Source organism: Carassius auratus, chromosome 6 (genome assembly GCF_003368295.1).
Source record: "Carassius auratus strain Wakin chromosome 6, ASM336829v1, whole genome shotgun sequence".
Classification (NCBI taxonomy): Eukaryota; Metazoa; Chordata; class Actinopteri; order Cypriniformes; family Cyprinidae; genus Carassius; species Carassius auratus.
This window is the reverse complement of record NC_039248.1, coordinates 26,045,235-26,072,243: the sequence shown is the minus strand read 5'-3', so window position 1 is coordinate 26,072,243 and position 27,009 is coordinate 26,045,235. Positions and strand designations below refer to the sequence as shown.

General features: G+C 41.2%; 1 protein-coding gene across 2 annotated transcripts; it reads right to left on the bottom strand.

Annotated features, from left to right (window-relative positions):
- Positions 1–895: 895 nt before the first annotated feature.
- LOC113104330 (adenosine receptor A1-like) lies at positions 896–25,813 on the bottom strand. Of its 2 annotated transcripts, none has more exons than XM_026266077.1 (2): positions 24,885–25,813; positions 896–1,804 (listed from the first exon to the last, which is right to left on the bottom strand). In XM_026266077.1, exons 1-2 carry the CDS (start codon positions 25,337–25,339, stop codon positions 1,231–1,233), a joined length of 1,029 nt encoding a protein of 342 aa, XP_026121862.1. In that variant the 5' UTR covers positions 25,340–25,813; the 3' UTR covers positions 896–1,230. The 2 variants fall into 2 exon arrangements, with proteins under 2 accessions (XP_026121862.1, XP_026121861.1); XM_026266076.1 differs by lacking the exon at positions 896–1,804 and adding an exon at positions 15,115–15,811 and having other exon boundaries at positions 24,885–25,805.
- Positions 25,814–27,009: the final 1,196 nt, after the last annotated feature.

Below are 27,009 nucleotides of genomic sequence, written 5' to 3'. Positions count from 1 at the left end.
GTTATCCTAATGAAACAATACAATTATCGTCTTTGATCTATTTATCTATTTTTTGACCCTCTAACACTACCACTTTCTATTCTAATTCTATTATTTTCTTGTCATAGCTCTTATTACTACCCTTGTTTGTCTAATTGCTTCTTTTGTTCTCTTTTTTTTAAGTCGCTTTGGTTAAAAGCGACTGCTAAATGTTTAAATGTAAATGTTACATTTAAATAAAAGGTGGCTCGTTCAGTGACTTATTCTAAGAGGAATATAAACATTTGATAGACATCATGAAAGTCACAAATAACATCTCATATATGTACTTCATAATGAAGCTTTTATTATTATTATTATTTGAAAAAAAAATGCAACATTGCAGGCTCATATGTGTAATTTTGTACAGACATATTATTGTGCAATAAACTACAGATACATGTGCACTATTAATTATCCACATTCAGCCAGACCTCACAGTTACTCAGTTAAAGCTGCGGTAGGTGACTTTTGTAAAAATGTATTTTTTACATATTTGTTAAACCTGTCATTATGTCCTGACAGTAGAATATGAGACAGATAATCTGTTAAAAAATCAAGCTCCTCTGGCTCCTCCCAGTGTCCTATTGCCATTTGCAGGAATACATCGCTCCCGGTAAGAAACAACCAATCAGAGCTGCGGTCCGTAACTTTTTTTATGTGTTCAAAATTTACAAAATGTATATAATAAGTGAGTACACCATGAATCCATTTTCCAAACCGTGTTTTTAGCTTGTACTGAATCACTAGGGTGCATAAGTGTTTATATTCGGACTATTTTAGATTGCTTCGGGGGTACCGCGGCGGAGTAACCCAGTACCTTTGTGATTCTTCATAGACGTAAACAGAGAGAAGTAGATCCGGCTACAATGTTCTTCCGCAAGACGCAAGCAGTTCTGTTTATTAACCGCTAGAGCGTCAATAGTTACCGACTGCAGCTTTAACTACCAAAGACTATAAATATACTGTATACTTGAAAGGGACTTTGTTAACTAATAACTCAGACTTTGACTGAGGTGTTTTAAGGCGCCCTACTTGCAGAACTCAACTCAAAGTTAGATTAGAAAGGTTTAGTCTGGAAAAAAGTGCTATATATACATATACATTTCTTTAGTCTGTATTTATTTTACTATGGAGTCAGTCATGTCACTGGCTCCCCCCTGTGGACTGATTTTCACAGGAACACGAGCATCATGGCTTTCGGTGGTGTTACTAGGAGGAGTCCTGCTGCTGTTGACAAATCATCCTCCTCCAAATCTTCCTGTACTCCCGCTTTATCTTAGGGATTCTGAATGCATACACTACAGGGTTAACCATCGAGTTGGTGTGAGAGAGGAGAATGGCAAAGTACAAAGCAATGGACGGGACATGTATACTCTGGTTATAGTATGTGATTGATTGTATTGTGTGTAACGGCAGCCAGCAAACAATAAAAAGAGCCAAGACTAAAACCAGAGAGGTAGCTAGTTTGTGCTCCTTTTTTTTACATGTACTGGTTTCAGCTGACACACCTGCTCTAACACTTCTAATTTTAAAAAAGATGTAGCAATACAAAGCGATCATGACTGCCAGTGGAGGAAGAAAACAGCCTTCAAAGATGAAGTGGATCAGGTATGTAATGGGAATGACATCAAGGAACTGACATTCTATGGAGGTGGAGTTGTAACGTGTCAGTGTGTCATGGTTGTACCATCCAAACATGGGTAAGAAGCCCAGAAAAGATGCAAGGATCCAGCACACAGCGGCGAGGAACCATGAGCGCTTCTTAGTGACTGTAGCCTTGTACCTGTAGAGCAAAGAAAAGCATAAAAAAAAATATTTTTTTTATGAACTATGTGCTGAATGTTGCAAGTAATTTTGCATTAGGATCTGAAAATGTGGTCTCACTTTATATTAAGTGGCCTTAACTACTATGTACTTACATTTGAAATACTCAATTGGTACATCACACTTATTTTGTACATACTGTAAGTTTTTACATTGTAGTTATATTTTATTTAAAGTGGGCCCAAAAAATCTTTCTATTTTATATTATTATAAATAATTATACATGTTTTTATAAATATATTATACTAATAATATACTATTTAAAAACAATTTCAATATTTTTCATTACAAGCAAAGAAACTGTATAAAAAGTATTTTGCTTCAAAGCAAGACAATCTGCACAAAGGTGTTGACATGATAAAACTGCTTTATTTAATCATTTATTTGATTATTTGATCTAAACATAACAGAGAATCATAAAAAAATTTCTTCTTACAACAAACAAAAATATGGATCTCCATGTTTTCCACTCAAATCAACTGTTCTTGCTCATCCCCAGACTCCAGCTCAAAACAGCTTATATTGAAGGCAGTTATTTATATAAATATTATTTATTGAACAAAAATATTTAGTAAACAACAACAACAGCTGCTATGGGATCAAATCCCTGCCAATTGTATTGCAGTCACAGATAAAAAAAAATTGCAAGTGTGAAACCAAAATTTAAAACGCAAGTAAAAATATTTTGCACAAAATTTTTTATTTAATATTATCAGAATACCATATTTTCCGGACTATAAGTCACACCTACGTATAAGTCGCATCAGTCCAAAAATATGTCATGACGAAGAAAAATATATGTGTTGCACTGGACTATAAGTCACATTTATTTAGAACCAAGAACCAAGAGAAAACAAACCGTCTACAGCCGTGAGAGGCCGTTTTCAGAGGAGCACTGAGCAGCATAGAGCGCCCTCTCGCGGCTGTAGACAGAAATGTTTTCTCTTGGTTCATTTCTCTTGGTTCATGTCAAATTAATTTTGCTAAATAAGTCGCACCTGACTATAAGTCGCAGGACCACCCAAACCATGAAAAAAAGTGCGACTTATAGTCCGGAAGATACGGTAGCAAACAATGGTCACGGATGGGAAAAAAATATTGTGTAAATCAAAAATTTAATAACACATTTTTAAAAACTTTAAAGGGGTTATTATTTTCCACATACTGTATATTATTGTTTCTCCCCTATGCCCTGACTTTCTGAAACGTGTTGATTTTTACAAAGCTTATCGTTCTGAAAAGTGAGGTATGCTCTGATTGGCCAGCTATCCAGTACGTTGTGACTGCACAACGAGATAAAACGAGAAGTTATTTTTGGCAGTTTGAAACAGCTCACCAAAGCAAACTTTCTGGGGGAGTTTGTTTTGGCTCCTAAACACCTTTGAGCTTCCATTAGTCCATGGCGGTTACGCAATCGGTGGGTGTGTTCTGGAACTCCACCTTTTTTGACGTTCTTAGAACAGCATTTCCTGAATACACTGGAGTGTCGAATAGCTAAGCTGGCACAAATATATCCACATCTGCATGACACATGGCGGGCTTGAAACGGTGTGGCCGGCGGATTCAATGAAGGAGTGCTACAGTGATGCGAAGAGACACAGAGGAGATGAATTGTGGAATTAAGTCATTATCTTTGTTTTATTCGGGTACAAAAAGTTCATAATGTTACAGTTGAACCACTGATGGCAGATGTAATATTCTGATGATGTCTTTCATACTCTTCTGGAGTACAGTGTACTTTACTTGGCAGTCTATGGGACAGTCACAAGCCTCCCAGATTTCATCCTAAATATCTTGAAATGTGTTTTGAAAATGAACAAAGCTTTTAAGGGTTTGGAACAACATGTAGTAAGTGATTAATGACAATATTTACGAGTGCTGATTAGTGATCAGTTGCAGCTGTGGCTCGTCAATGCTGCTTTATCATGTCTCTGTTTTTGTTCGTTCAGTTGTCGGATTGTTCTGTTTGCTTACAGTGTTCCTAGCAGTTCTGCTTTTCATCTCCTGGGTTCCAGTCACTCGGTTCGGAGTGGATGTTTAGTTTGTCTGTTTCTGTTGAGTTGAGTTCCTGCCTCGGTTTTATAACTAAGTGCTCGTTGTTTTTCACTCTTCATCCCACGTCTTTTCCTACGGAGCAGTCCAGAGTGTCATTGATGATCACGCTGCTTTCAGGACGCGCTGTGCTCTGGGGAACAGCGGTGTGGGAAAGCCAATCACCATGCTGTGCCTCGTTCCAGTCCTTCACAGAAGGCTTAAAGAGAGTGTTTGATCGATCCATTTCGGGATGTGAGGCGGCTTGGAAACTGACGGATCTGCAACAGGGTAATCGTTCAGATACTTACTATTCCATTGATTTCCGCACCCCAGCGGCAGAGACGAAATGGAACGAGGAGGCACAGTGAGACAACTTCCTGCATGGGTTGGCTGACCATGGCCAACAGGAGATCGTCGGGTTGGATTTACCCACAACTCTGAATGGACTGATCAAGTTGGCGATAAGAGTGGACAGCCATCTGCAACGTCATGATCAACAAAGATGTGCAAGTTCACCTGTGACACAGTCAGTCCCATTTCAGATTTTGAACAGATCCAGATCCCAACTGACCAGAGTGGAGAGGGATCGTCGATGGATCAACGGTTTATGTTTACACTGTGGAGCGAGTGGGAATTTTGTTACAAGCTGTCCGGTAAAAGCTAGAGCCTGTGAGGTTATTGACAGGTGGAGTTTCCTTCAAGAAATCCTCTACAGCTACTCTCCTTCTGGTCAGACTACAGTGTGCCAACGCTTTACATACCTGCCAGGCTTTAGTGGACACAGGAGCTGAGGACAGTTTCATTGACACATCACTGGTGGCTCAGTTACTCATTCCGGTGGTGTCGCTACCTCAGCCTATCTCCGTCTACCTCAGGTTATGCCGTCAGTCACAGTAGCCATCAAACTTATCACTTTAGATATTAGACTAGTGTTGATCAATTCCCCGCTTGCTCCGCTGGTGTTGGGTCATCCCTGATTGTCACTTCACAATCCCCACATAGACTGGCAACAGAACACTATTTGTGCTTTGAGCAGTTTTTGTCATGCGTCTTGTTTGGTGTCTGCCTGTTCTTCTGTGTTGTGTTCTGTGTTTCAGGAGAAATCCATGGACCTGTATAATGTGCCCAAGGAGTACCTGAACCTGAAGTGTTCAGTAAGTCTCAAGCTGCCTCTCTTCCTCCACATAATCCCTATGACTGTGCCATAGACTTATTTCCAGGTACATCTCCGCCTAAGGGCAGACTATACTCGCTTTCCGTTCCGGGAAGGGAGGCCATGAAGAAGTATATTTCTGATTCTTTGGCAGTCAAGATCATCCACCCTTCCTCATCTCCTGCGGGTGCAGGGTTTTTCTTTGTGGGGAAGAAGGATGGTTCCCTGCAACCTTGCATTGACTATCAGGGGCTGAATAACATCACAGCAAAGAATACGTATCCTTTGCCGCTGATGTCTTCAGCTTTCGAGCAGTTGCAGGGATCTTCCATTTTTATGAAGTTGGACCTCTGCAACGCTTATCATTTTGCTTGTATCAGGGTGGGGGATGAATGGAAGACCACTTTTAATACCCCTAGGGGGCACTTTGAATATTTGGTCATGCCGTTTGGGCTGTCTAATGCTCCCGCAGTCTTCCAAGCACACATCAGTGACGTGCTGAGAGACATGGTTGATCAGTTCATATATGTTTACCTGGATGACATTTATTCACAATTACAGCCAGCTGGCCACACCTCTGACTGCCTTGACCTCCACCAGGGTGACATTCAGGTGGTCTAGTGCATCTGAAGCTGCATTTTCCAACCTAAAAAGCTGCTTTGTTTTCAGTTCTCTTTCTTGTGACCCCTGGTTCCTCACGTCAATTCGTGGTGGAGGTCGACGCATCAGAGGTGGGAGCTGGAGCGGTTCTCTCCCAGCATTCTTCTGCAGACAGTAAGGTGCACCCTTGCACATATTTTTCCCATCATCTGACTCCCACTGAACACAACTACGATACTGGTAACAGAGAACTGTTGGCCGTTAAGTTGGCCTTGGAACAGTGGCTGAGTTTGAAAAATTGGTTAGAGGGGTCGGGGGTACCTTTCATTGTCTGGAATGATCACAAAAACCCATACATTAGACATTAGATCAGCTATCTAGGCAGGCTGATTTTTCCATCTCTTACCACCCAGGCTCTAAAAACACCAAGCCCAATGCTTTGTTTCTATTTTTGATTGTTCGTAGCGTCCGTGTTCCCCGGTTCCATCGTACCAGAGAGACTGGTCATCTCTGCATTTGTCTGGGAGATTGAGTCAAAGGTTCGTAGTGCCTTACAAGGGGTAACGCCTCCATGCGGTTGTCCACCGAGCTGTTAATCTGTGCCTGAGAACTTGTGGTCCAATGTCATCCATTGCGGTCATTGTTCCAGGATTGCTAGTCATCCAGGGGTCAATCATACCGGTTATCTGGTTAAGCGACGACTCTGGTGGTCTTCTATGGCTCGAGACATTCGTGGTTTTGTTTTGGCCTGCTTGGTTTGCACGGTTAGTAAGACTTACAATCGACCCCCAGTGGGTTCCTGCAGCTGCTGTCAGTCCCTTTGAGACCCTGGTCCCTCGAGGCGAAGGGGACACATATTTCAATACTTGGTGGACTGGGAGGGTTACGGTCTGGAGGACAGAAATTGGGTTCCTGCGAGAGACATATTGGATCACTCTCTTATCGATGATTTAAATTGACAGGTAACAGCCCACGGGAACACCTGGGCAACTCATGAGCGCTGATTAACGATCAGCTGCAGCTCGTCAGAACTGCTATATCATGTCTCTGTTTTTGTTCGTTCAGTTGTCAGATTGTTCTGTTTGCTTACAGTGTTCCTTGCAGTTCTGCTTTTCATCTCCTGGGTTCCAGTCACTCGGTTCGGAGTGGATGTTTAGTTTGTCTTGGAGTTCCTGCTTCGGTTCGGAGTGGATGTTTATCTATCAGAATGTTCCTCGTTGGATTGCGTTCAGAGATCTGCCCATTGTAGTCCCTGTGCTGCCAAGGACCAGCTGCACATACACTTTCCTGGCCAGTTGTTTATTCTCTTTGAGATTTTTTTTCATGAATAAAGGGATTATTCACTTGCAATTGAATCTCGAGTTACAGTATCTGTCCTGACACATATTTATTGATATGTTACTTAGTGATAAAAAAACTACAATTTAACTTTATTTGGAGTATTTCTTTATTGCACAATGTCTTCTTAATATTATCAACCTATTATATTATTAACTTATAATGTGGTTATTAATTAATAATTAATAATATTGATAAAATAATTTAATTTAAATAATAATATCTGCCTTTATATACAATATATTTAAACTTTTTTTTTTTTACTTTTAGTTCATCATAAAAAAGTGGACTGGAATGCAGACTTGGGGGGCTTCTCAATACTCTGATTGATGCTTTCTCATTTTCTCGCTCCTCCGTCCTCGAGCCTGTGACCCAGAAACCGATCGAACTCAGCTATCTTGAAGGACATAAAAATTATGCTATATTGATGTGCGCATGCCCAGTAGCTGCAGCTTATAAATGTCTTAAATAACAAAACTTGAAAACAATAAGGGCAGATTTCTTTAGCGCAGCTGATGACATGATGAAATGATGCTTTAGTGGTCAAGAATATTCCAATGTACAAATAATTATTCATTTGATTCCACTGTTCTCATTTTCTTTTAATGCATTCTTCCCTTATACCCTTATAAGGTGTTTGGAGCTAAGGCACGAGGAAAAGAAATGACGATGCAGAAATAAGAAATGACAAGCACCCAATCTGCACAAGAGCTGACATGATCAATGAGCTTTATTTGATTATGTATTTGATTTTTTTATCTAAAGGTCGTACAGAATCTTAAATATTTCGCTTTTGCTTTCAACAAACTTTGCATGCATTAAATTCCATGCTTATGTAATTTCAAAGCCCTCTGGAAGCCAACTCACCTAAAAGGGATACAAACCCTTAGACATCGGTCCACAGCAATAACCAGGAGGGTGAGCACTGAGGCTTGTAGAGGCACGATGAGAAAACAACTGATGAAGAAACAGGCATGGAAAGGGATTTTGATGTGGAGGTCCACAGTCACAGCCAGAGGAATTGCCACAGCCCCAACCAGGAAATCAGCCACTGCCAGAGACACGATCAAGCAGAAAGTGGGTTTGTTCAGGGCTCCACTTCTCCACACGGCCCAGATCACCAACATATTGCCCAGACAGCATCCCACTGCAATGAGCACTTCAAGAGAGATGTAAAGGAATTCTCCACCAGAGATCATTGTGGTTGCAGGACTGGAAGCCACTGTGTGAGTACTAGATTGACAGTTGCTATAACAGGCAGAGAGGAAATAGGCTATTTTCTGACTACCAAGAAAATAAAAGCCTTCACACCTTTAGAGCTCTTCCGGAGGATGCTCATTAACCCTCTATGGTATGGAGTTGCCATATGGCAACAATTTATTTATACTCATTTCCTTGTTATTCTAAAAAAAACTATGATATATGACATTATGGGAATTAAAAGGGTAGGCCTTAAGGTAGCCAATGATGTGCGGTTTTTAAGTCACATGGCAACTGAATGTCCTCCCAAAACTCCTTTTCCCATGGTCCAGAAATTGCTCTATTAACCTTATTTCTAAACATCTTTTCTCAAGGGGGATTTTTTTGCAACATCTTTGGTAAGTAAATTAGATATTTTAATTCATAAATCAGTTTTGTCTAACATAGTTTACTGTAAATTAAGAAAATATCAAGGTTGCCATGTGGCAACTCTGTACCACTATGGAAAAATAGGTGCGTTGCCATATGGCAACACTATAATACAATATACGTTTTGGATCCAGAATGGAGCTTGTGTAAAGCGTATGTAAATCCCGTGGCAAAACATAGAAACAAAATAGAGACATCATTAGCATAGCTGCTGATCCAACAAAGTAAAATTAGTTTAACCCAAGCTAATGAATAAAAATAGACATTTGATCAGATGTAACTACACTCACAATTTAAGAGATACATTATTCGAATGCTTGGCGAAAGAGATGCGTTTTTAAACTAGATTTAAACAGAGAGTGTGTGTCTGAACCCCGAACATTATCAGGAAGGCTATTCCAGAGTTTGGGAGCCAAATGTGAGAAAGCTCTACCTCCTTTAGTAGACTTTACTAAAAAGTGAACATGGGTCTAAGTTGGATTACTAGAACTATTTGATTCTATTTAATTTGTATTTCTGGTTTACTAATCATAACTGATTACTGTACACTTATTCAACTTGAGCGCATAGAAATTCACAGACACTCGAATATCTCACTTTCACCCAAAGTATAATTTCCCTTTAAAAAGATGTCAGCGTCAGACTTTTTTTTTCTGACGTCATGGCGCACGAGCCCGATTTCAACTTCTCAACTGACGACCGCCATTTTTTCTCCCCGGACTCGGATGAAAAATGTACGTTGTAAGTTTATTTTAATTAATATACTCGAAAATTCTACTTTTGGACGCGTGTTTTAGTTGTTTATGAGTTTATTGGTGTTGTTTGTGAAGATGAATACTAACGAAATCGTAATTAACCGAATTTTTGAACGTACGTTTGCGATATAGCATTACTGAACATGTTCTATGTAACTTTATACATGTTGCATTTACTCGTTTGTTTTATAAAAATGTGTTTAGTTTGGATCATCGGAGTGTGTGTTTTTAAATTTTTTTAATTGATGCCTCCTTAAGTTAACGTTAACCGTCTGTGCGCGCGAGATACTGGAAATGCGTTGTGCAGGAAGTGCTCGGGGAGCGGGATAAAATGCTTGAATTTGATTTCCTGCAGTAAAGTATTGAGTATGCTTTTAATGTAATGTTTGTCTGTTCTTTTATTTGTCTTTGAAAACATTAGCTCTGATTTATTGATCGATAAATTTTTTTCGCTCAGCAATATGAAAGTCATTGGGTGCGTCTCAATCAGTTCTAGTCTCTAGTTTTACTGGCTAAATACATTATTTGAGTTGATACAGTTTTGCATGTGCAGTTTGACTGTTGTTGACTTTTTTTCAGATCAATGCGGAGTTCCATAGGCTTATGGCTGTTCCACTGGAAGACACGTTCTTTGCACAGTTAGAGAAGACCCCTGAGAAGACTGCTGCAATTTTACACATTGTGGATCAGGTACATCTGTGTTTTTTACATTAATATCAACTACACAATCTTATTTTAGTCACAGTATGTTTAACAGTAACATTTAATTATTAAATGCTTGTTTGAAATTGTCATCACCACCCAATCAAAATGGACAATTTAAAAGTGAAAGTTAACTCATAAATTAAACAAAGTCTGTTAATTTACCATACAAGATGTAGTTGACTTTTTTTCTTCAGTAGAACAGTAAAGGTGTTTTGTTTTTTTTAGCTGAAACTATGGTCATTTGTGATTTATTTAATGCAAGTCAAAAAGAAAAAAAAATTAATACCTGTTGGTACTGACAATTTGAGGTTTTATGAAGCGAAACGATTCGGTCTATGCAAGAATTATAATTTTTTCACTCTCAAAGTGACAAGCCATTGACTTGCATTATATAAATCACAGAGGACTATGGTTTCACCTAAAAAAAAAAACTGCTATACTGAAGAAAAAGTCACCTACATACATCTTGGATGGCCTGTAAATTAACAGCAAATTAGAATGTTTGGGTGAACTACTCTGTCCCTTTAACCAAGAATTATTAAATATATTAAGGTGTAAAGCTAATTGTTATCCATTGCTTTATCACAGACTGAAAACATTCACGTGAAAAGAGAGTGTGTCCTGAAGGCCCTCATCGTTTTCCTGGGGGGAAATCCTCAAGGAGTACCTTATGAGTTGAAAGAAGAGTTGTAGTTATGAATGAAAAATTTAAAAATAATAATGTAGACTACTATAGGAGAACCAGCAAGATGATTGCGAGGGTGAGCTGGAGCAGCTCACCATGGCGGTATATGTTATTCGGAAGGAGGGGGGAGAACATCACGAACCACCGGCTGACATAGGTGTCATCATCAAGGGTGTTAAAGTTCTGAATGAGCTGCCTTCATCCACATCAGCTTGTGCCTTGCTTCTTGGGATGATATACATCATCAATCTGGCTTATGCAAAACCACTTCATTTTACATTCGAGGTATTCCAGAAAGTTCTCTTGCAGCTCTTGAAATAAGTAGCATACAAGCCAGTTTCATCTTGATGTTCTTGACTTGTAACTGCACACTCGTTTAAGATGGCAGGAAGGCAGCCATTGTGTTATTTTTTCCTTTTCCCTCCCTTTTATGCTCTGCTAGCAGACAACATAGAGTTATATAAAGGCAGACAATCTGCATTCAAATGGAGCAACTAAATGGCATGCAACACCACAGGCGTGTGAAGAGTGCAAGGAGAAATCGGGCATTTTTTTCTCGTGCGGCTCACCTCTGCTTCATGCCATTGTTATTAAAGGAATGGGCGAGGAAGCAAAAGCAAGTGTAAGTAATTTAATGAATTGATATGAAAATGGTAAGAGGATAACAGAATGGAGAGAGATAAAGTCACAGGTGGCCAGGAAGTAGAGGTGGAATTGGTCACCAGGAGAGCGTGACGCAGGAACTGAGATGGGTGGTCCAGTGGAGAGGTGAGTGGATGGGGTTCCAGGAGTTAGGCGATCCAGCATGGTGATGAAACAGAGACAAGAAAACAGGCACATACACAGGGAGTTTCAAACAACAATACGAAAGACAGGGCAATAAATAGGGAGCAGGTAATGAGTGGCAGCTGTAGCTGATGAACAATTAACGGAGACGCCCACATAAAACAATCAGTGCAGACGAGAGACACACATAACACCACCCACATAGTGATCAACAGAGACAACGGTTCTACCAACCGTGACAGCCACACAGTCACTCCTGCAGGTGGAACAAGCTAGCACGCTGCTAACTGTTGATTATTTGACTAATCATTTAAAAGGAAATCAGGAAGACACAAAGAAGGAAATACTGAAATACAGCTGCTGGACATATAATTAGAATATCATCATAAAGTTGATTTATTTCACTAATTCCATTCAAAAAGTGAAACGTGTATATTATATTTATTCTAGGGTTGTCAATCGATTAATTTTTTTTATCTAATTAATTACATACTCTGTGATTAATAAATCTAAATTAATCGCATACATTACTTTTCCGGTGAAAGTATAAAATATTTCAATTCAAATGACTCAATGAATAATAGCGACATTAAAGTTCAAAAACTCTTTTATTATTATTTTCATTTTTTAAATAATGGCCATAACAATCAACAATATGACCCAATATGTTAGGAAAATACATTTAAAAGTGCTTCAGTAAGAAGATTTTTTCACTGTACAAACAAGGCATCTTGAAGATGATGTTGACTGCTAGAGTTGGTATCATGGGACGTGTCGTACCTCCGGATTAAAGTTAACTCCTGGATGCTTTGCTTTGATGTGGTACTTTAGAGTGGACGCCATCTGGTGATATGCAAATTACTTGCTGCAGAAATTGCAGACGACTTTATTTTTATCAACACTTCCATCAGGCTGTTTTTTAAGTTCCAATCAATGATCCAGGCAGCGCCATCGTGTTTTCTTCTCCCTCCTTCAGTTTACAGTCGAATGGTGGCTAGAGCGGCTCCAGGTTCAAAGGTCAATATGGAATGGATTAATCTGCATAATTTTTAACGCGTTATTTTTTTCTCAGATTAATTAATTGAAATTAACGTGTTATTTTGACCGCCCTAATTTATTCATTACAGACAGGGTGATATATTTCAAATTGTTTACAACTGACAACTAAAATCCCAAATTCAGTATCTCAGGAAATTAGAATATTGTGAAAAGGTTCGATATTGAAGTGCCACACTCTAATCAGTTAATTAACTCAAAACACCTGCAAAGCCTTTAAATGGTCTCTCAGTCTAGTTATGTAGGCTACACAATCATGGAGAAGACTGCTGAATTGACAGTTGTCCAAAAGATGACCATTGACACCTTGCACATGGAGGGCAAGACACAAAAGGTCATTGCAAAAGAGGCTGGCTGTTCACAGAGCTCTTTGTCCAATAACATTAATAGAGAGGCGAAGGGAAGGAAAAGATGTGGTAGGAAACAAAAAGTGTACAAGCAATTGGGATAGTCCATATTGGGACCCTGGAGAGGACTGTGAAAAAAAAACCATTCAAAAATGTGGGGGAGATTCACAAAGAGTAGACTGCAGCTGGAGTCAGTGCTTCAAGAACAGACGTATGCAAAACATGGGTTTCAGCTGTCCCATTCCTTGTGTCAAGCCACTGTTGAACAAAAGACAGCGTCAGAAGCGTCTAGCTTCAAGAAGGACTGGACTGCTGCTGAGTGGTCCATAGTTATGTGCTCTGATGAAAGTAAATTTTGCATTTTCTTTGGATATCAGGGTCCCAGAGCCTGGAGGAAGAGAGGAGAGGCACACAATCCACGTTGCTTGAGGTCCAGTGTAAAGTTTCCACAGTCAGTGATGGTTTGTGGTGCCATGTCATCTCGGTGTTGGTCCACTGTGTTTTCTGAGGTCCAAGGTCAACACAGCCATATACCAGGAAGTTTTGGAGCACTTCATGCTTCCTGCTGACCAACTTTATGGAGATGTAGATTTCATTTTCCAACAGGACTTGGCACCTGCACACAGTGCCAAAGCTTCCAGTACCTGGTTTAAGGAACATGGTATCCCTGTTCTTAATTGGCCAGCAAACTCATCTGACCTTAACCCCATAGAAAATCTATGGTGTATTGTGAAGAGGAAGATGCCATATGCCAGACCCAACAATGCAGAAGAGCTGAAGGCCTCTATCAGAGCAACCTGGGCTCTCATAACACCTGAGCAGTGCCACAGACGGATCGACTCCATGCCACGCCGCATTGCTGCAGTAATTCAGGCAAAAGAGCCACAACTAAGTGTTGAGTTCTGTACATGCTCATACTTTTGTTCATACTATTTTATTATAGCCAGTGTTTTATTTTGAATCTATGATTATGGATATATTTTTAATGATTTTTTTTATTGTTATATATTAAGGATGCAACAATAGTTAGCCCACGGTTCAATTCATACCTCGGTTTTTAACCACGGTGGGTTAAAAAAGTGTCTTTTCTTTTTTATGCTTTGGCAATAGGAACAGTAAAAGGTTAAGAAGAAAAAATTTAATCAGTTTATTGCAATACTCCTTTATTTTATTTAAAAGCAAAGAAAATCCACTAGTTCCTATGTATTTTACATACAAAGTTTTTTTTTAAGCTTATGTTTATTATATAAAGTATCATACTGTTTTTATTTTAAAGTTGTTATCATTCTTAGTTTATTCTGCACTGTTACTTAATTTTTTTTCTGCAATACTGCTATTTTATTTGCTAATATGATTTATTTTTATTTTACATTTTCAGAGTGTTATTATATCAGCAAAGCAGTTTTGGTTATCCTGATGGAACAATAAAATGATCGTCTTTGATCTATTTATATCTACATATACACACACACACTCACACACACAAACACATTATCTCTTTTTTTAAGTCGCTTTGGTTAAAAGTGACTGCTTAATGTTTAAATGTAAATGTTACATTTAAATAAAGGGTGACTCTTTTAGTGACTTATTCTAAGAGGAACATTATTAACTATTGTTAGACATCATGAAAGTCACAAATAAAATCTCATATATGTACTTCATAATGAAGCTTTTTTTATTATTATTATTTGGAAAAAAAATTGCAACACTGCAGGCTCATATTTGTAATTTTGTACAGACATATTATTGTGCAATAAACTACATATACATGTGCACTATTATCCACATTCAGCCAGAGCTCATAGTTACTCAGTTAACTACCAAAGACTACAAATATACTGTATACTTGAAAGGGACTTTGTTAACTAGTAACTCTCAGACTTTGACTGTGGTGTTTTGAGGCGCCCTACTGGCAGTACAGTGTAACTGCAACCCAAAGTAAAATTAGAAAGGTTTAGTCTGGAAAAAAGTGCTATATATACACACAAACATATATATTAGTGCTGTCAACCAATTAATCGCATTCAAAATAAAAGTTTTGTTTATATAATATGTGTGTGTACTGTGTACATTTGTTTATATAAATACACACATATACAGTTTTTTATTTAAAAAATATTTATGTATAAAATATTATGTATTTACATGTTTATATTTATATAATTTATATTACATTTACAAACAAATTTGATTTATTTATTTTACTGTGGAGTCAGTCATGTCAGTGGCTCCCCCCTGTGGACTGATTTTCACATGAACTCGTCCATCATGGCTGTCGGTGGTGTTACTAGCAGCAGTCCTGCTGCTGTTTGTATCTGCCTGCTGCTGTTGACAAATCATCCTCCTCCAAATCTTCCTGTACTCCCGCTTTATCTTAGGGATTCTGAATGCATACACTACAGGGTTAACCATCGAGTTGGCGTGAGAGAGGAGAATGCCAAAGTACAAAGCAATGGACGGGACATGTATACTCTGGTTATAGTATGTGATTGATTGTATCGTGTGTAACGGCAGCCAGCAAACAATAAAAAGAGCCAAGACTAAAACCAGAGAGGTAGCTAGTTGGTGCTCCTTTTTTTTACATGTACTGGTTTCAGACATACCTGCTCTAACACTTCTAATTTTAAAAAAGATGTAGCAATACAAAGCGATCATGACTGCCAGTGGAGGAAGAAAACAGCCTTCAAAGATGAAGTGGATCAGGTATGTAATGGGAATGACATCAAGGAACTGACATTCTATGGAGGTGGAGTTGTAACGTGTCAGTGTGTCATGGTTGTACCATCCAAACATGGGTAAGAACCCCAGAAAAGATGCCAGTATCCAGCACACAGCGGCGAGGAACCATGAGCGCTTCTTAGTGATTGTAGCCTTGTACCTGTAGAGCAAAGAAGACAATCAAAACCAATTTTTACCAATATTTCTTAAAGGGGTTATATGATGCAATTTCATTGTTGAAGCAGTCTTGTAAGGGAGATGTGTGTGTATCTAGGAAAGCAAAAGCACTTTATTTGGCCTTCTGAAAGTAGATGCATCTAGGAATCTTTAAGATTACTTACAACAGAACAGCAATGCATTTTATGGAAGACCATTTCATGGACCTAGGAGAGAAGGTACTTCTGACTTTGCTACGACAATCTGGCGCTTCGGAATCAGCTATTGTAAGTGTGTTTTGTTATTAGTATAAGTATTTGTTATTGACTGTTCAAATGTGGAGTTTTGGGCATTGTGTGTGTGTGTGTGTTTGTGTTTGTGTATGTGTGAGACAGAGACAGACAGGGTCACACAGTGGAGTCAGCTGTCTTAACCGACCGTGACTTTTGTAATGCAAACACATACGAGATTCATCACTGTTGTTGTCATGTGACTCTGTTCCCCTTTTGGGCTTGAACTGATGGTAACACTAAGGGCATTATTAACTGTTACATTTATTTTGAAAGATGAAGCTGTGGTGTATAAGGGTGTTACATTTCCGACTAATGCTTGCCAATAGTTCAGCCAATCACAATGCACTGGGTCAGTTGACCGATCAGAGCAGACTGTGCTTATTGGAAAGAGGAACTAGAAAACATGCTTGAGAGAGGCTGGGCATGGAGTACCAACAATAATGTACAGTATTTGAAAAATAATGTGTTTTGAACATTGAAGCATGTCAACATATGTTACACCAAATACACAAAATAATACGTTACAATTAAAACATCAAATGAACACTTTAAAATGAACATCACGCAAAACGTTGTAAATGTAATTTAAGTTCTGAAATTGCTTCTATTTCACATTATAATAACAAATTAATAGTCATAATAAATAATTAAAAAAACTATTTCTAATTAGTTTTTTTTTTTTTTTTTTTTTTTTTTTTTTAAAAAAACTATTTCTAATCCTCTCCTTGAACTGTCACCTTATCGTGGTGGAGAGGTTTGAGTACCCGAATGATCCTGGGAGCTATGTTGTCTGGGGCTATATGCTCCTGGTAGGGTCTCCCAAGGCAAACAGGTCCTTGGTGACGGGCCAGACTAAGAACAGTTCATAAAACCCCTTATGGCAGAATTAAAATCAAGGACCGTGACGTCGCCCGGCATGGCGCAGCCGGGGCCCCACCCTGGAGCCAGGCCCGGGGTTGGGGCCCGTATGCGAGCGCCTGGTGGCCGGGCCTTCCCCCATGGGGTCCGGCCGGGCTTAGCCCGAAGGAGTGACGTGGGGCCGCCCTCCTGTGGGCTCACCACCTGCAGGAGGGAGCGTAAGGGGCCGGTGCATAGAGGATCGGGCGACAGTCGAAGGCGAGACCCCCGACGACCCGATCTCTGGACACGGAATCTGGCTTTAGGGACGTGGAATGTCACCTCGTTGGCGGGGAAGGAGCCTGAGCTTGTGCGGGAGGTCGAGAGGTACCGACTAGAGATAGTCGGGCTCACCTCAACGCACAGCTTGGGCTCTGGAACCACACTTCTTGAGAGAGGCTGGACTCTCTACCACTCTGGAGTTGCCCATGGTGAGAGGCGGAGGGCTGGAGTGGGTTTGCTAATAGCCCCCCAGCTCAGCCGCCATGTGTTGGAGTTTACCCCGGTGAACGAGAGGGTCGCTTCCCTGCGCCTTCGAGTCGGGGATAGGTCTCTCACTGTCGTTTGTGCCTACGGGCCGAACGGCAGTGCGGGACTACCCGGCCTTCTTGGAGTCTCTGGGAGGGGTGCTGGAAAGTGCTCCGACTGGAGACTCCGTCGTTCTACTGGGGGACTTCAACGCTCACGTGGGCAGTGACAGTGACACCTGGAGGGGCGTGATTGGGAGGAACGGCCCCCCTGACCTGAATCCGAGCGGTGTTCTGTTATTGGATTTCTGTGCTAACCACGGTTTGTCCATAACGAACACCATGTTCAAGCATAAGGGTGTCCACCAGTGCACGTGGCACCAGGACACCCTTGGCCGGAGGTCGATGATCGACTTTGTGGTCGTGTCATCAGACCTTCGGTCATATGTCTTGGACACTCGGGTGAAGAGAGGGGCGGAGCTGTCAACTGATCACCACCTGGTGGTGAGTTGGATCCGATGGCGGGGGAGGAAGCTGGACAGACTCGGCAGACCCAAACGTACTGTGAGGGTCTGTTGGGAACGTTTGGCCGAGCCCCCTGTCAGAGAGATCTTCAACTCCCACCTCCGGCAGAGCTTCGACCGGATCCCGAGGGAGTCTGGAGATATTGAGTCCGAGTGGACCATGTTCTCCACCTCCATTGTCGCTGCGGCTGCTCGGAGCTGTGGCCGTAAGGTCTCCGGTGCCTGTCGAGGCGGCAATCCCCGAACCCGGTGGTGGACACCGGAAGTAAGGGATGCTGTCAAGCTGAAGAAGGAGTCCTATCGGGCCTGGATGGCTTGTGGGACTCCGGAGGCAGCTGACGGGTACCGGCAGGCCAAGCGGACTGCAGCCCGGGTAGTCGTGGAGGCAAAAACTCGGGCCTGGGAGGAGTTCGGTGAGGCCATGGAGAAGGACTATCGGTTGGCCTCGAAGAGATTCTGGCAAACTGTTCGACGCCTCAGGAGGGGGAAGCAGTGCCCTACCAACACTGTTTACAGTAGAGATGGGCACCTGTTGACCTCAACTGGGGATATCGTCGGGCGGTGGAAGGAATACTTCGAGGATCTTCTCAATCCCACCGACTTGTGTTCCGTTGAGGAAGCAGTGGCTGGGGACTCGGAGGGGCACTCGTCCATCACCCGGGCTGAAGTCATCGAGAAAGTTAAAAAGCTCCTCGGTGGCAAGGCACCGGGGGTGGACGAGATCCGCCCCGAGTACCTCAAGTCTCTGGATGTTGTGGGGCTGTCTTGGCTGGCACGCCTCTGCAACATCGCATGGCGGTTGGGGACAGTACCTCTGGACTGGCAGACCGGGGTGGTGGTCCCTCTTTTCAAGAAGGGGGACCGGAGAGTGTGTTCCAACTATAGGGGGATCACACTTCTCAGCCTCCCTGGAAAAGTCTATGCCAGGGTACTGGAGAGGAGAATTCGGCCGATAGTGGAACCTCGGATCCAGGAGGAACAGTGTGGTTTTCGTCCCGGTCGTGGAACACTGGACCAGCTCTATACCCTTTCCAGGGTGCTGGAGGGTTCATGGGAGTTTGCCCAACCAGTCCACATGTGTTTTGTGGACTTGGAGAAGGCATTCGACCGTGTTCCTCGCGACATCCTGTGGAGGGTGCTCCGGGAGTATGGGGTCGGCGGCTCCCTACTTAGGGCTGTTCGGTCCCTGTACGACCGGAGCAAGAGCTTGGTTCGCATTGCCGGCAGTAAGTCAGACCTGTTCCCGGTGCATGTTGGACTCCGGCAGGGCTGCCCTTTGTCACCGGTTCTGTTCATAATTTTTATGGACAGAATTTCTAGGCGCAGCCAAGGGCCGGAGAGTGTCCGGTTTGGGGACCATACGATTTCGTCGCTGCTTTTTGCGGATGATGTTGTCGTGTTGGCATCCTCAGACCAGGACCTTCAGTGTGCATTGGGACGGTTTGCAGCCGAGTGTGAATCGGCTGGGATGAGAATCAGCACCTCCAAGTCCGAGGCCATGGTTCTCAGTCGGAAAAGGGTGGATTGCCCACTTCAGGTTGGTGGAGAGTTCCTGCCTCAAGTGGAGGAGTTCAGGTATCTTGGAGTCTTGTTCACGAGTGAGGGAAGGATGGAACGTGAGATTGACAGACGGATCGGTGCAGCTTCTGCAGTAATGCGGTCGCTGTACCGGTCTGTCGTGGTGAAGAAGGAGCTGAGCTGTAAGGCAAAGCTCTCGATTTACCGGTCAATCTACGTTCCTACTCTCACCTATGAAAGGACAAGATCCCGGATACAGGCGGCCGAAATGAGCTTTCTCCGTCGGGTGGCTGGGCGCTCCCTTAGAGATAGGGTGTCAATCGAGAGGAGCCAGCTGAGGTGGCTCGGGCATCTATTTCGGATGCCTCCTGGACGCCTTCCCAGGGAGGTGTTCCAGGCACGTCTCACCGGGAGGAGGCCCCGGGGAAGACCTAGGACACGCTGGAGGGACTATGTCTCCCGGCTGGCCTGGGAACGCCTCGGGGTCCCCCCGGAAGAGCTGGAGGAAGTGGCTAGGGAGAGGGAAGTCTGGGCGTCTCTGCTTAGACTGTTGCCCCCGCGACCCGGCCCCGGATAAGCGGAAGATGATGGATGGATGGACTATTTCTAATAATATTCTATTTAAAAACATTACTTACATATTTTTTATTAAAAGCATTTTTCAAAATTCTAAAACGGTCCCTTTCCAAGTTTAAGATAATTCTAATTCCAAAGTTGTTTCAAGTTTTTGAATGCGTCACCTCTCCAGTATAATATAATATAATATAATAGGGTCCGTACATACCATAATACATTCTGGCACTCTCACAAACATTATCCTTTCACCTACGATACATATGTTTTTCTTTCACACACTTACATTATCCTTTCACACACAGTAAATATATTTTTGCTTTCACACACTTACATTCTCCTTTCACCTACATGCATTTCAACTCTCTCTCTCACACATACCGTATTTTTCAGACTATAAGTCGCACCTGAGTATAAGTCCCATCAGTCCAAAAATACGTTATGATGAGGGAAAAGACATATATAAGTCGCACTGGACTATAAGTCGCATTTATTTAGAACCAAGAACCGAGAGAAAACATTACCATCTACAGCCGCGAGAGGGCGCTCTATGTCTTCAGTGTAGACAACAGGAGCAGTGAGCAACATAGAGCGCCCTCTCGCGGCTGTAGACGGTAATGTTTTCTCTTGGTTCATGTCTCTTAGTTCATTTCTCTTGGTAAATGTCAAGTTAATTTTAAAGGGGGGGTGAAATGCTATTTCATGCATACTGAGTTTTTTACACTGTTAAAGAGTTGGATTCCCATGCTAAACATGGACAAAGTTTCAAAAATTAAGTTGTACGTTTGAAGGAGTATTTCTGTTCCAAAAATACTCCTTCCGGTTTGTCACAAGTTTCGGAAAGTTTTTTTCGAGTATGGCTCTGTGTGACGTTAGATGGAGCGGAATTTCCTTATATGGGTCCTGAGGGCACTTCTGCGGGAAGAGCGCTCGCTCCCGTATAGCAGAGCACTGAGAGCACAACAGACTTCACTGATCAGAGCAAGAGCGTCGCGAAATGTCAAAAAAGGAGGAGTGTTTTTGGTTGCCAGGGCAAGACAACCCTGCACAGATTACCAAAGAAAAAACAGCATTAAGGGACCAGTGGATGGAGTTTATTTTTACAGAGCATCAACGGAGTTGTGCAAGTGTTTGTGTTTGTTCCCTGCATTTCGAGGATGCTTGTTTTACAAACAAGGGCCAGTTTGACGACGGATTTCTTAAGGATGATGCAATCCCAACGAAAAAGGGTCACTATCATGTGTTGGAACTGCAGGCGGTGAGTAAAACTGCTTAAAATATCTCTGCCTCCTTGTTAGTGCGTCCGCCTCCCATCGGAGACCCGGGTTAGAGCCCCGCTCGGAGCGAGTCGTTGCTGCTGCTGCTCTCGTTCAGTTTCAGCCTCGGGATCTGATTCTGGATCATAAATAAATGGCTGAATCTGACTGTAAGCCATGGTTTATTTTGGATGATGGTTTTTTCCTCAAGGCAATGTCAGAGCCGTTAAATATGTTTTTCAACGGCTCTGGGTAATGTCACAGCTTCCAAACGCTCTCGATGCAAAATCCTACTGGCGCTCGTGATTCTTTAGCTCCGCCCACACGTCACGCCTCCAGCAGCTTGTGTTTTTCCGGGAAAAATCGGTACAGACTATCTTTCTCTTATGAATATAATAAAACTAAAGACTTTTTGGAGTTATGAAGGATGCAGTACTACTCTAAAGGTACTCAAGATTAACAGGATATTGAGTGAAAGCGAGCATTTCACCCCCCCCTTTAATAAATAAGTCGCATCTGACTATAAGTCGCAGGACCAGCCAAACTATGAAAAAAAGTGTGACTTATAGTCCGGAAAATACGGGTATATTCTCTATACATGCATTTTTTGCTTTCACACACATACATTCTCCTTTTACATACATATATTTGTAACTCTTTTTTTGGTATCCATTACTTCCTGTTTAAGCAGGGAGTCACTCTCAGACCAGGAAATACATGTGCAAGACTTGCTCAGCTCTTCCTCACAATTTTACAGTGAAGCTATATATTTATTAATGTCAGTTAAATCTAAAAATAAACAAACCGCAATAAGTCAAAATCTTGAGTTATGGAAATAATATTAAGACATCGCTGTCCCTAACTTGCAACCTCTCACTTTATTCACTTCCTAAATTATAAGTGAAAAGAAATCCTGCATCCTCAAGGGACAAGGCAATGTAGCTTTTATACAATGTTAATATTTATTTTATTTTTCTTTTAAACCCACATAGCTTGCTGAAATACTTCTGCGGCCACCTCATCTACCTCAGCCATACTGATCAGGACCTGTCCCGGTGACCCTGATCGTCTTCCGTTTCCAGTATACTTCTTACATTTCCACTATACTCCTTCTGTTTTGTGGCATTTCCCAGTAATGGGGCAGATATGTGGTTTTCGGATCAACCTCCGACTGGGCCAAAATCTATAGGAAATTGTGAAGCAGGTAACATAAATGTTGACTTTGGTGATCTCATGATTCAAGTGCTACAAGCAGTAGAAAGCAGGAGAGTCAAAAAACAAGTGAAAGTGGAAAAGTGCCGAAAAGCAAAGAAGAAACATGAAACATCAACACCATATGGACTTCAAATTGAGAACTGTGATAATATCGATGCAGAAACAAGAAACTTTGAATAAGATATATTAATAATGAAGCTGATAAAAGAGATGACTGAATATAATAGGATCAGTATAGGGTTGCAAACATTAACCGATGATTTAGGGTCATTGCAACTTAAGACTCCAGCTAAAAGAAGATAAGGGTTTCGAATGCATGTTTTTGCTCAACATCCATTAACACCCTAAAGGTGATATTTTTTGATACAGAGTTGTTATACGCTATGCTAGGCAGAAGATGGAAAGATGAAGGTGATGCATTTTGCAACCTGGTTGCAAAATGGAACATCTACCCAGCTATACTGCTTGCATATGGGCATGATCTGTGTGGTTAACACGTCAAGCCAAATTGCTATGCTTGCGAAGAAGCTATAAGTGATTATATTTCAGTGATGTGTGGTTTTAATGGCGATGAAGATCATGTGTCACGTGTCTGTGGGCGAGAATATGTGTGATCGCCAAATAGCGGGTGGTGAAAAGGCGGGGGGGGGGGGGTCACATGTGAATTATGTACAGGTGCTATAAAAGGTCCCAGAGTGTTGAGTTCGGTATACTATTCATTTCCACTATACTCCTTCCACATACGTCTTGCGTTTCCACTATATATATTTATATACTGTATATGTATGTGAATGAAGAATGCATTTGTGTGAGAGTACGAATATATGCATGTGAAAGGAGAATTTGTGTGTGTGTGAAGCAAAAATATATGCATGTGAAAGGGAAATGTATGTGTGTGGGAGTTCCAGAATTAATTAAGGTTTGTCCGGCCCCTCATACTGTAAAAAAAGACAGATGACACACATTCACTCTCTTCCACTGAAGAAAAGTGAAGCCTGCAGTTTCCCAATAGGGTGCTAACATCTTGTGCTGATTCAGGACCTGAGTTTGTGCAGTAGTGAGTGAAGTGGAGCCATGTCCCACTCACTCTCCCACAGAGTCGATCTCAAGTACACGCCCCTGACCGCTCTGATTCTTTCCTGCTGAACAAGAGGCTTGTTCAAATTAAGATAAATACAACTACAATCTCCTTCTGAAAAGAAATAGGTGCTGCACTTGCATTCCTGAGATGCATTTCAAAGATGCCTTAAAGGGGTCATGAACTGAGCAACCAAAATTGCATTGATCAAAATTGCATTGATTGAGAGATCATTGTACTAGGGTGACCATATTTTAGCTTTCTAAAAAGAGGACAGTGCAGGCGGGGCAGGGGTGTGGTTGGTTGGTGGTTAAAATAATGCCAAAAGTGTCCACAGTAGTGCAAATTAAAATTAAAAATCTAAATGTAATTTCCATACCTAATATTAATATTTTACAGTTACTGCTCTGCATATTGATCATAAACACAGCTAAAAAGCTTCCTGCGAGTGGCTTTCTTCACAAAACTTAACATCTACTTTTATTATAGGTATAATGCATGTGCACATGCCCGGTAGCTGCAGCTGTATCCCTTCTAGGCTTAACCCATCTCAGTTCTCTAATTGCACTGTGAGGAGGCGAGGAACGAGGAGTGAGACTTCCAGACGAGCTATGAGCGAGGATACAAGGGTGCACTCTTTTTAGATGAAAAACCTGATGCACTTATAAATTCATCTCCCCCTTCACATCTGTCGTGATAATTTGAATTTACAGTCAGTTTCCATTGATGTATGGTTTGTTAGGATCGGACAATATTTGGATGAGATACAACTATTAGAAATTTTGGAATCCGAGGGTGCAAAATAATAAAAATACTGAGAAAATCGCCTTTGAAGTTGTCCAAATGGATTCTTAGCAATGCATATTAGTTATAAAAAAAATGTGTTTTTATATATTTACAGTAGGAAATTTACAAAATATCTTCATGGAACATGGTCTTTACTTAATGATTTTTGGCATAAAAGAAAAATCTATCATTTTGACCCATACAATGTTTTTTTTTTTTTTTTTTATGGCTATTGCTAAAAAATATCCCAGTGACATAAGACATTGGTCCAGGGTCACAATTAATAAATGATAAGCACCCAATCTGCACAAGAGCTGACACGATCAATGAGCTTTATTTGATTATGTAATAGATTTTTAATTTAAAGATACTAAAGAATCTCAAAAATTTTGCTTTTGCTTTCAACAAACTTTCCATGCATTACAGCCCAATTTTCATGTCATTTCAAAGCCCTCTGGAAGCCAACTCACCTGAAAGGGATACAAACCCGCAGACATCGGTCCACAGCAATAGCCAGGAGGGTGAGCACTGATGCTTGTAGAGGAACGATGAGAAAACAACTGATGAAGAGACAGGCATGGAAAGGGATTTTGATGTGGAGGTCCACAGTCACAGCCAGAGGAATTGCCACAGCCCCAACCAGGAAATCAGCCACTGCCAGAGACACGATCAAGCAGAAAGTGGGTTTGTTCAGGGCTCCACTTCTCCACACGGCCCAGATCACCAACATATTGCCCAGACAGCATCCCACTGCAATGAGCACTTCAAGAGAGATGTAAAGGAATTCTCCACCTGATACCATTGTGCTTACAGGACTGAAAGCCTCTGTGTGAGTGAAAGTTGGAAAGAGGAAATGGGTTTTATTCTCACTGCCAAGAAAAAAAAAAGCCTTGACACCTACAGACCTCTTCCGGAGGAGGATCATTTAGTGGTTTTTCAATGCAGGTTAAACAAACAAATGCCCAAAGAGCACACTGCATAATTGTTTGTTCTACTCATGTGCGCATATGCTAGTTACGTTTATTCTTTAAAACACCTGAGTGCTTTGCCATGCATTTAAGACCATGTGTGTTAAGTGTGACAATGTTAAATTAGTTTGTCCCCTATGTGGAACACTGGGCTGTTTCCGATTTGGCTACAGTGTCTATGTACAGTGTGATTCACAACAGCATTATCTTTTCTAAATTGGCTTCTAATTGTTTCATTAGAATTATACAGTTCTCTCTTGTAGATGAATGTGTAATGTATTTCTGCAAATCTGTGTTCATACTGCAGCACCAATGGATGAACCATGGGGAACACTATTATGCGTTACTGATTTCTGACTGTCACATGCATAACACTGTGTAACTCTAAAATACACGTTTTGTTATGAACATGCAGTGTGCAGCTCACTTAAAGGTATTATAACCATTCTGCATTATCTGAGTAAGTTTAGAAATGACATGTTTGTGTCCGTGGTTTCACTATCAGCCGAGTGCATTTCCTATGCGATATCTGGTCCCTAATGAACGAAGAATTGAAAGTATGGGATTTCCAGAACACTCAAATATCTAAATTAATAAGGAATCCAGATTTGAGAACTTAACTTTGGAACTAGCCTGCAATATGGCGGCCATGAATGTTTTCACTCTGAAGTGCCCTTTGCAGGGTGAAGTTTCCTATTTGGAATGAAACGATTGGCTGCGTTACAGCTAATTTTTATGCCCTTTACTCGCTAACTTCCCATCATCTCGTTTACTCGGATGTACATCATTGATTACATTGCACGAGTGCCCACTACTGGTGCTGTTTTGCAATTTCCTATTTATTGGTTACTTGGGCTTGGTATAAATTAAATGGGATCTGCGATGATGACATGATCTATGGTATTGTGGTCTATGGAGCTAACTGATGTGTAAATATTAGGTCAAAATGGAGGGGGAGAGAATCTGTCCATATAAACTCCCATCATTCACTTCATGAAGTGGAATGCAGTTAAAAGTGTCAGTGGGGATTCTCTCAAGGGGAAGTGCTTAGGGAAGTTTGCGAGTTTGGAAGTGAACGCTAAAGCCCTGCCTCCACATTCTCTCATTTGATTGGCCATCTCAGTCATTTTGACATGAAGAAGTGCTAAATGTAACTCTGACATTTAATAAGAGGTTAGTTCAGTGAACGTTTTTCAGTCATTGTAAGCGAAAACTGTTGTTGAAGAGAAGTATGAGTTCAAATGAAACTTTCTTAATCCTATTTTTGTTCTTGACAGTCATGAAACAGCCACCATAAAATAAATAAATAAAATAAAATGAACTTACTTCTTATGAATGACATAAATGATAAGTTAGAGGGGATATACCAATACTAACACTTGTTTTCGGATCATTACTTGCCAGCATGTCCAGGGTGACATCACTTGAAATAATTTTTTTTTTTCAAAGGCAGAGATATCATCACATTTTGATAATACAACATAATTGATTGAACATGTTTTTCTGCATTGATGAATCATGCACAATAAATATTAATATATATAAATGCAATTGTGATCAGTTTATATCTTGCTCGAGAGCACAAAAACTATTTTAGTTGACTCACTTGAAATTATCAAACCAGCAG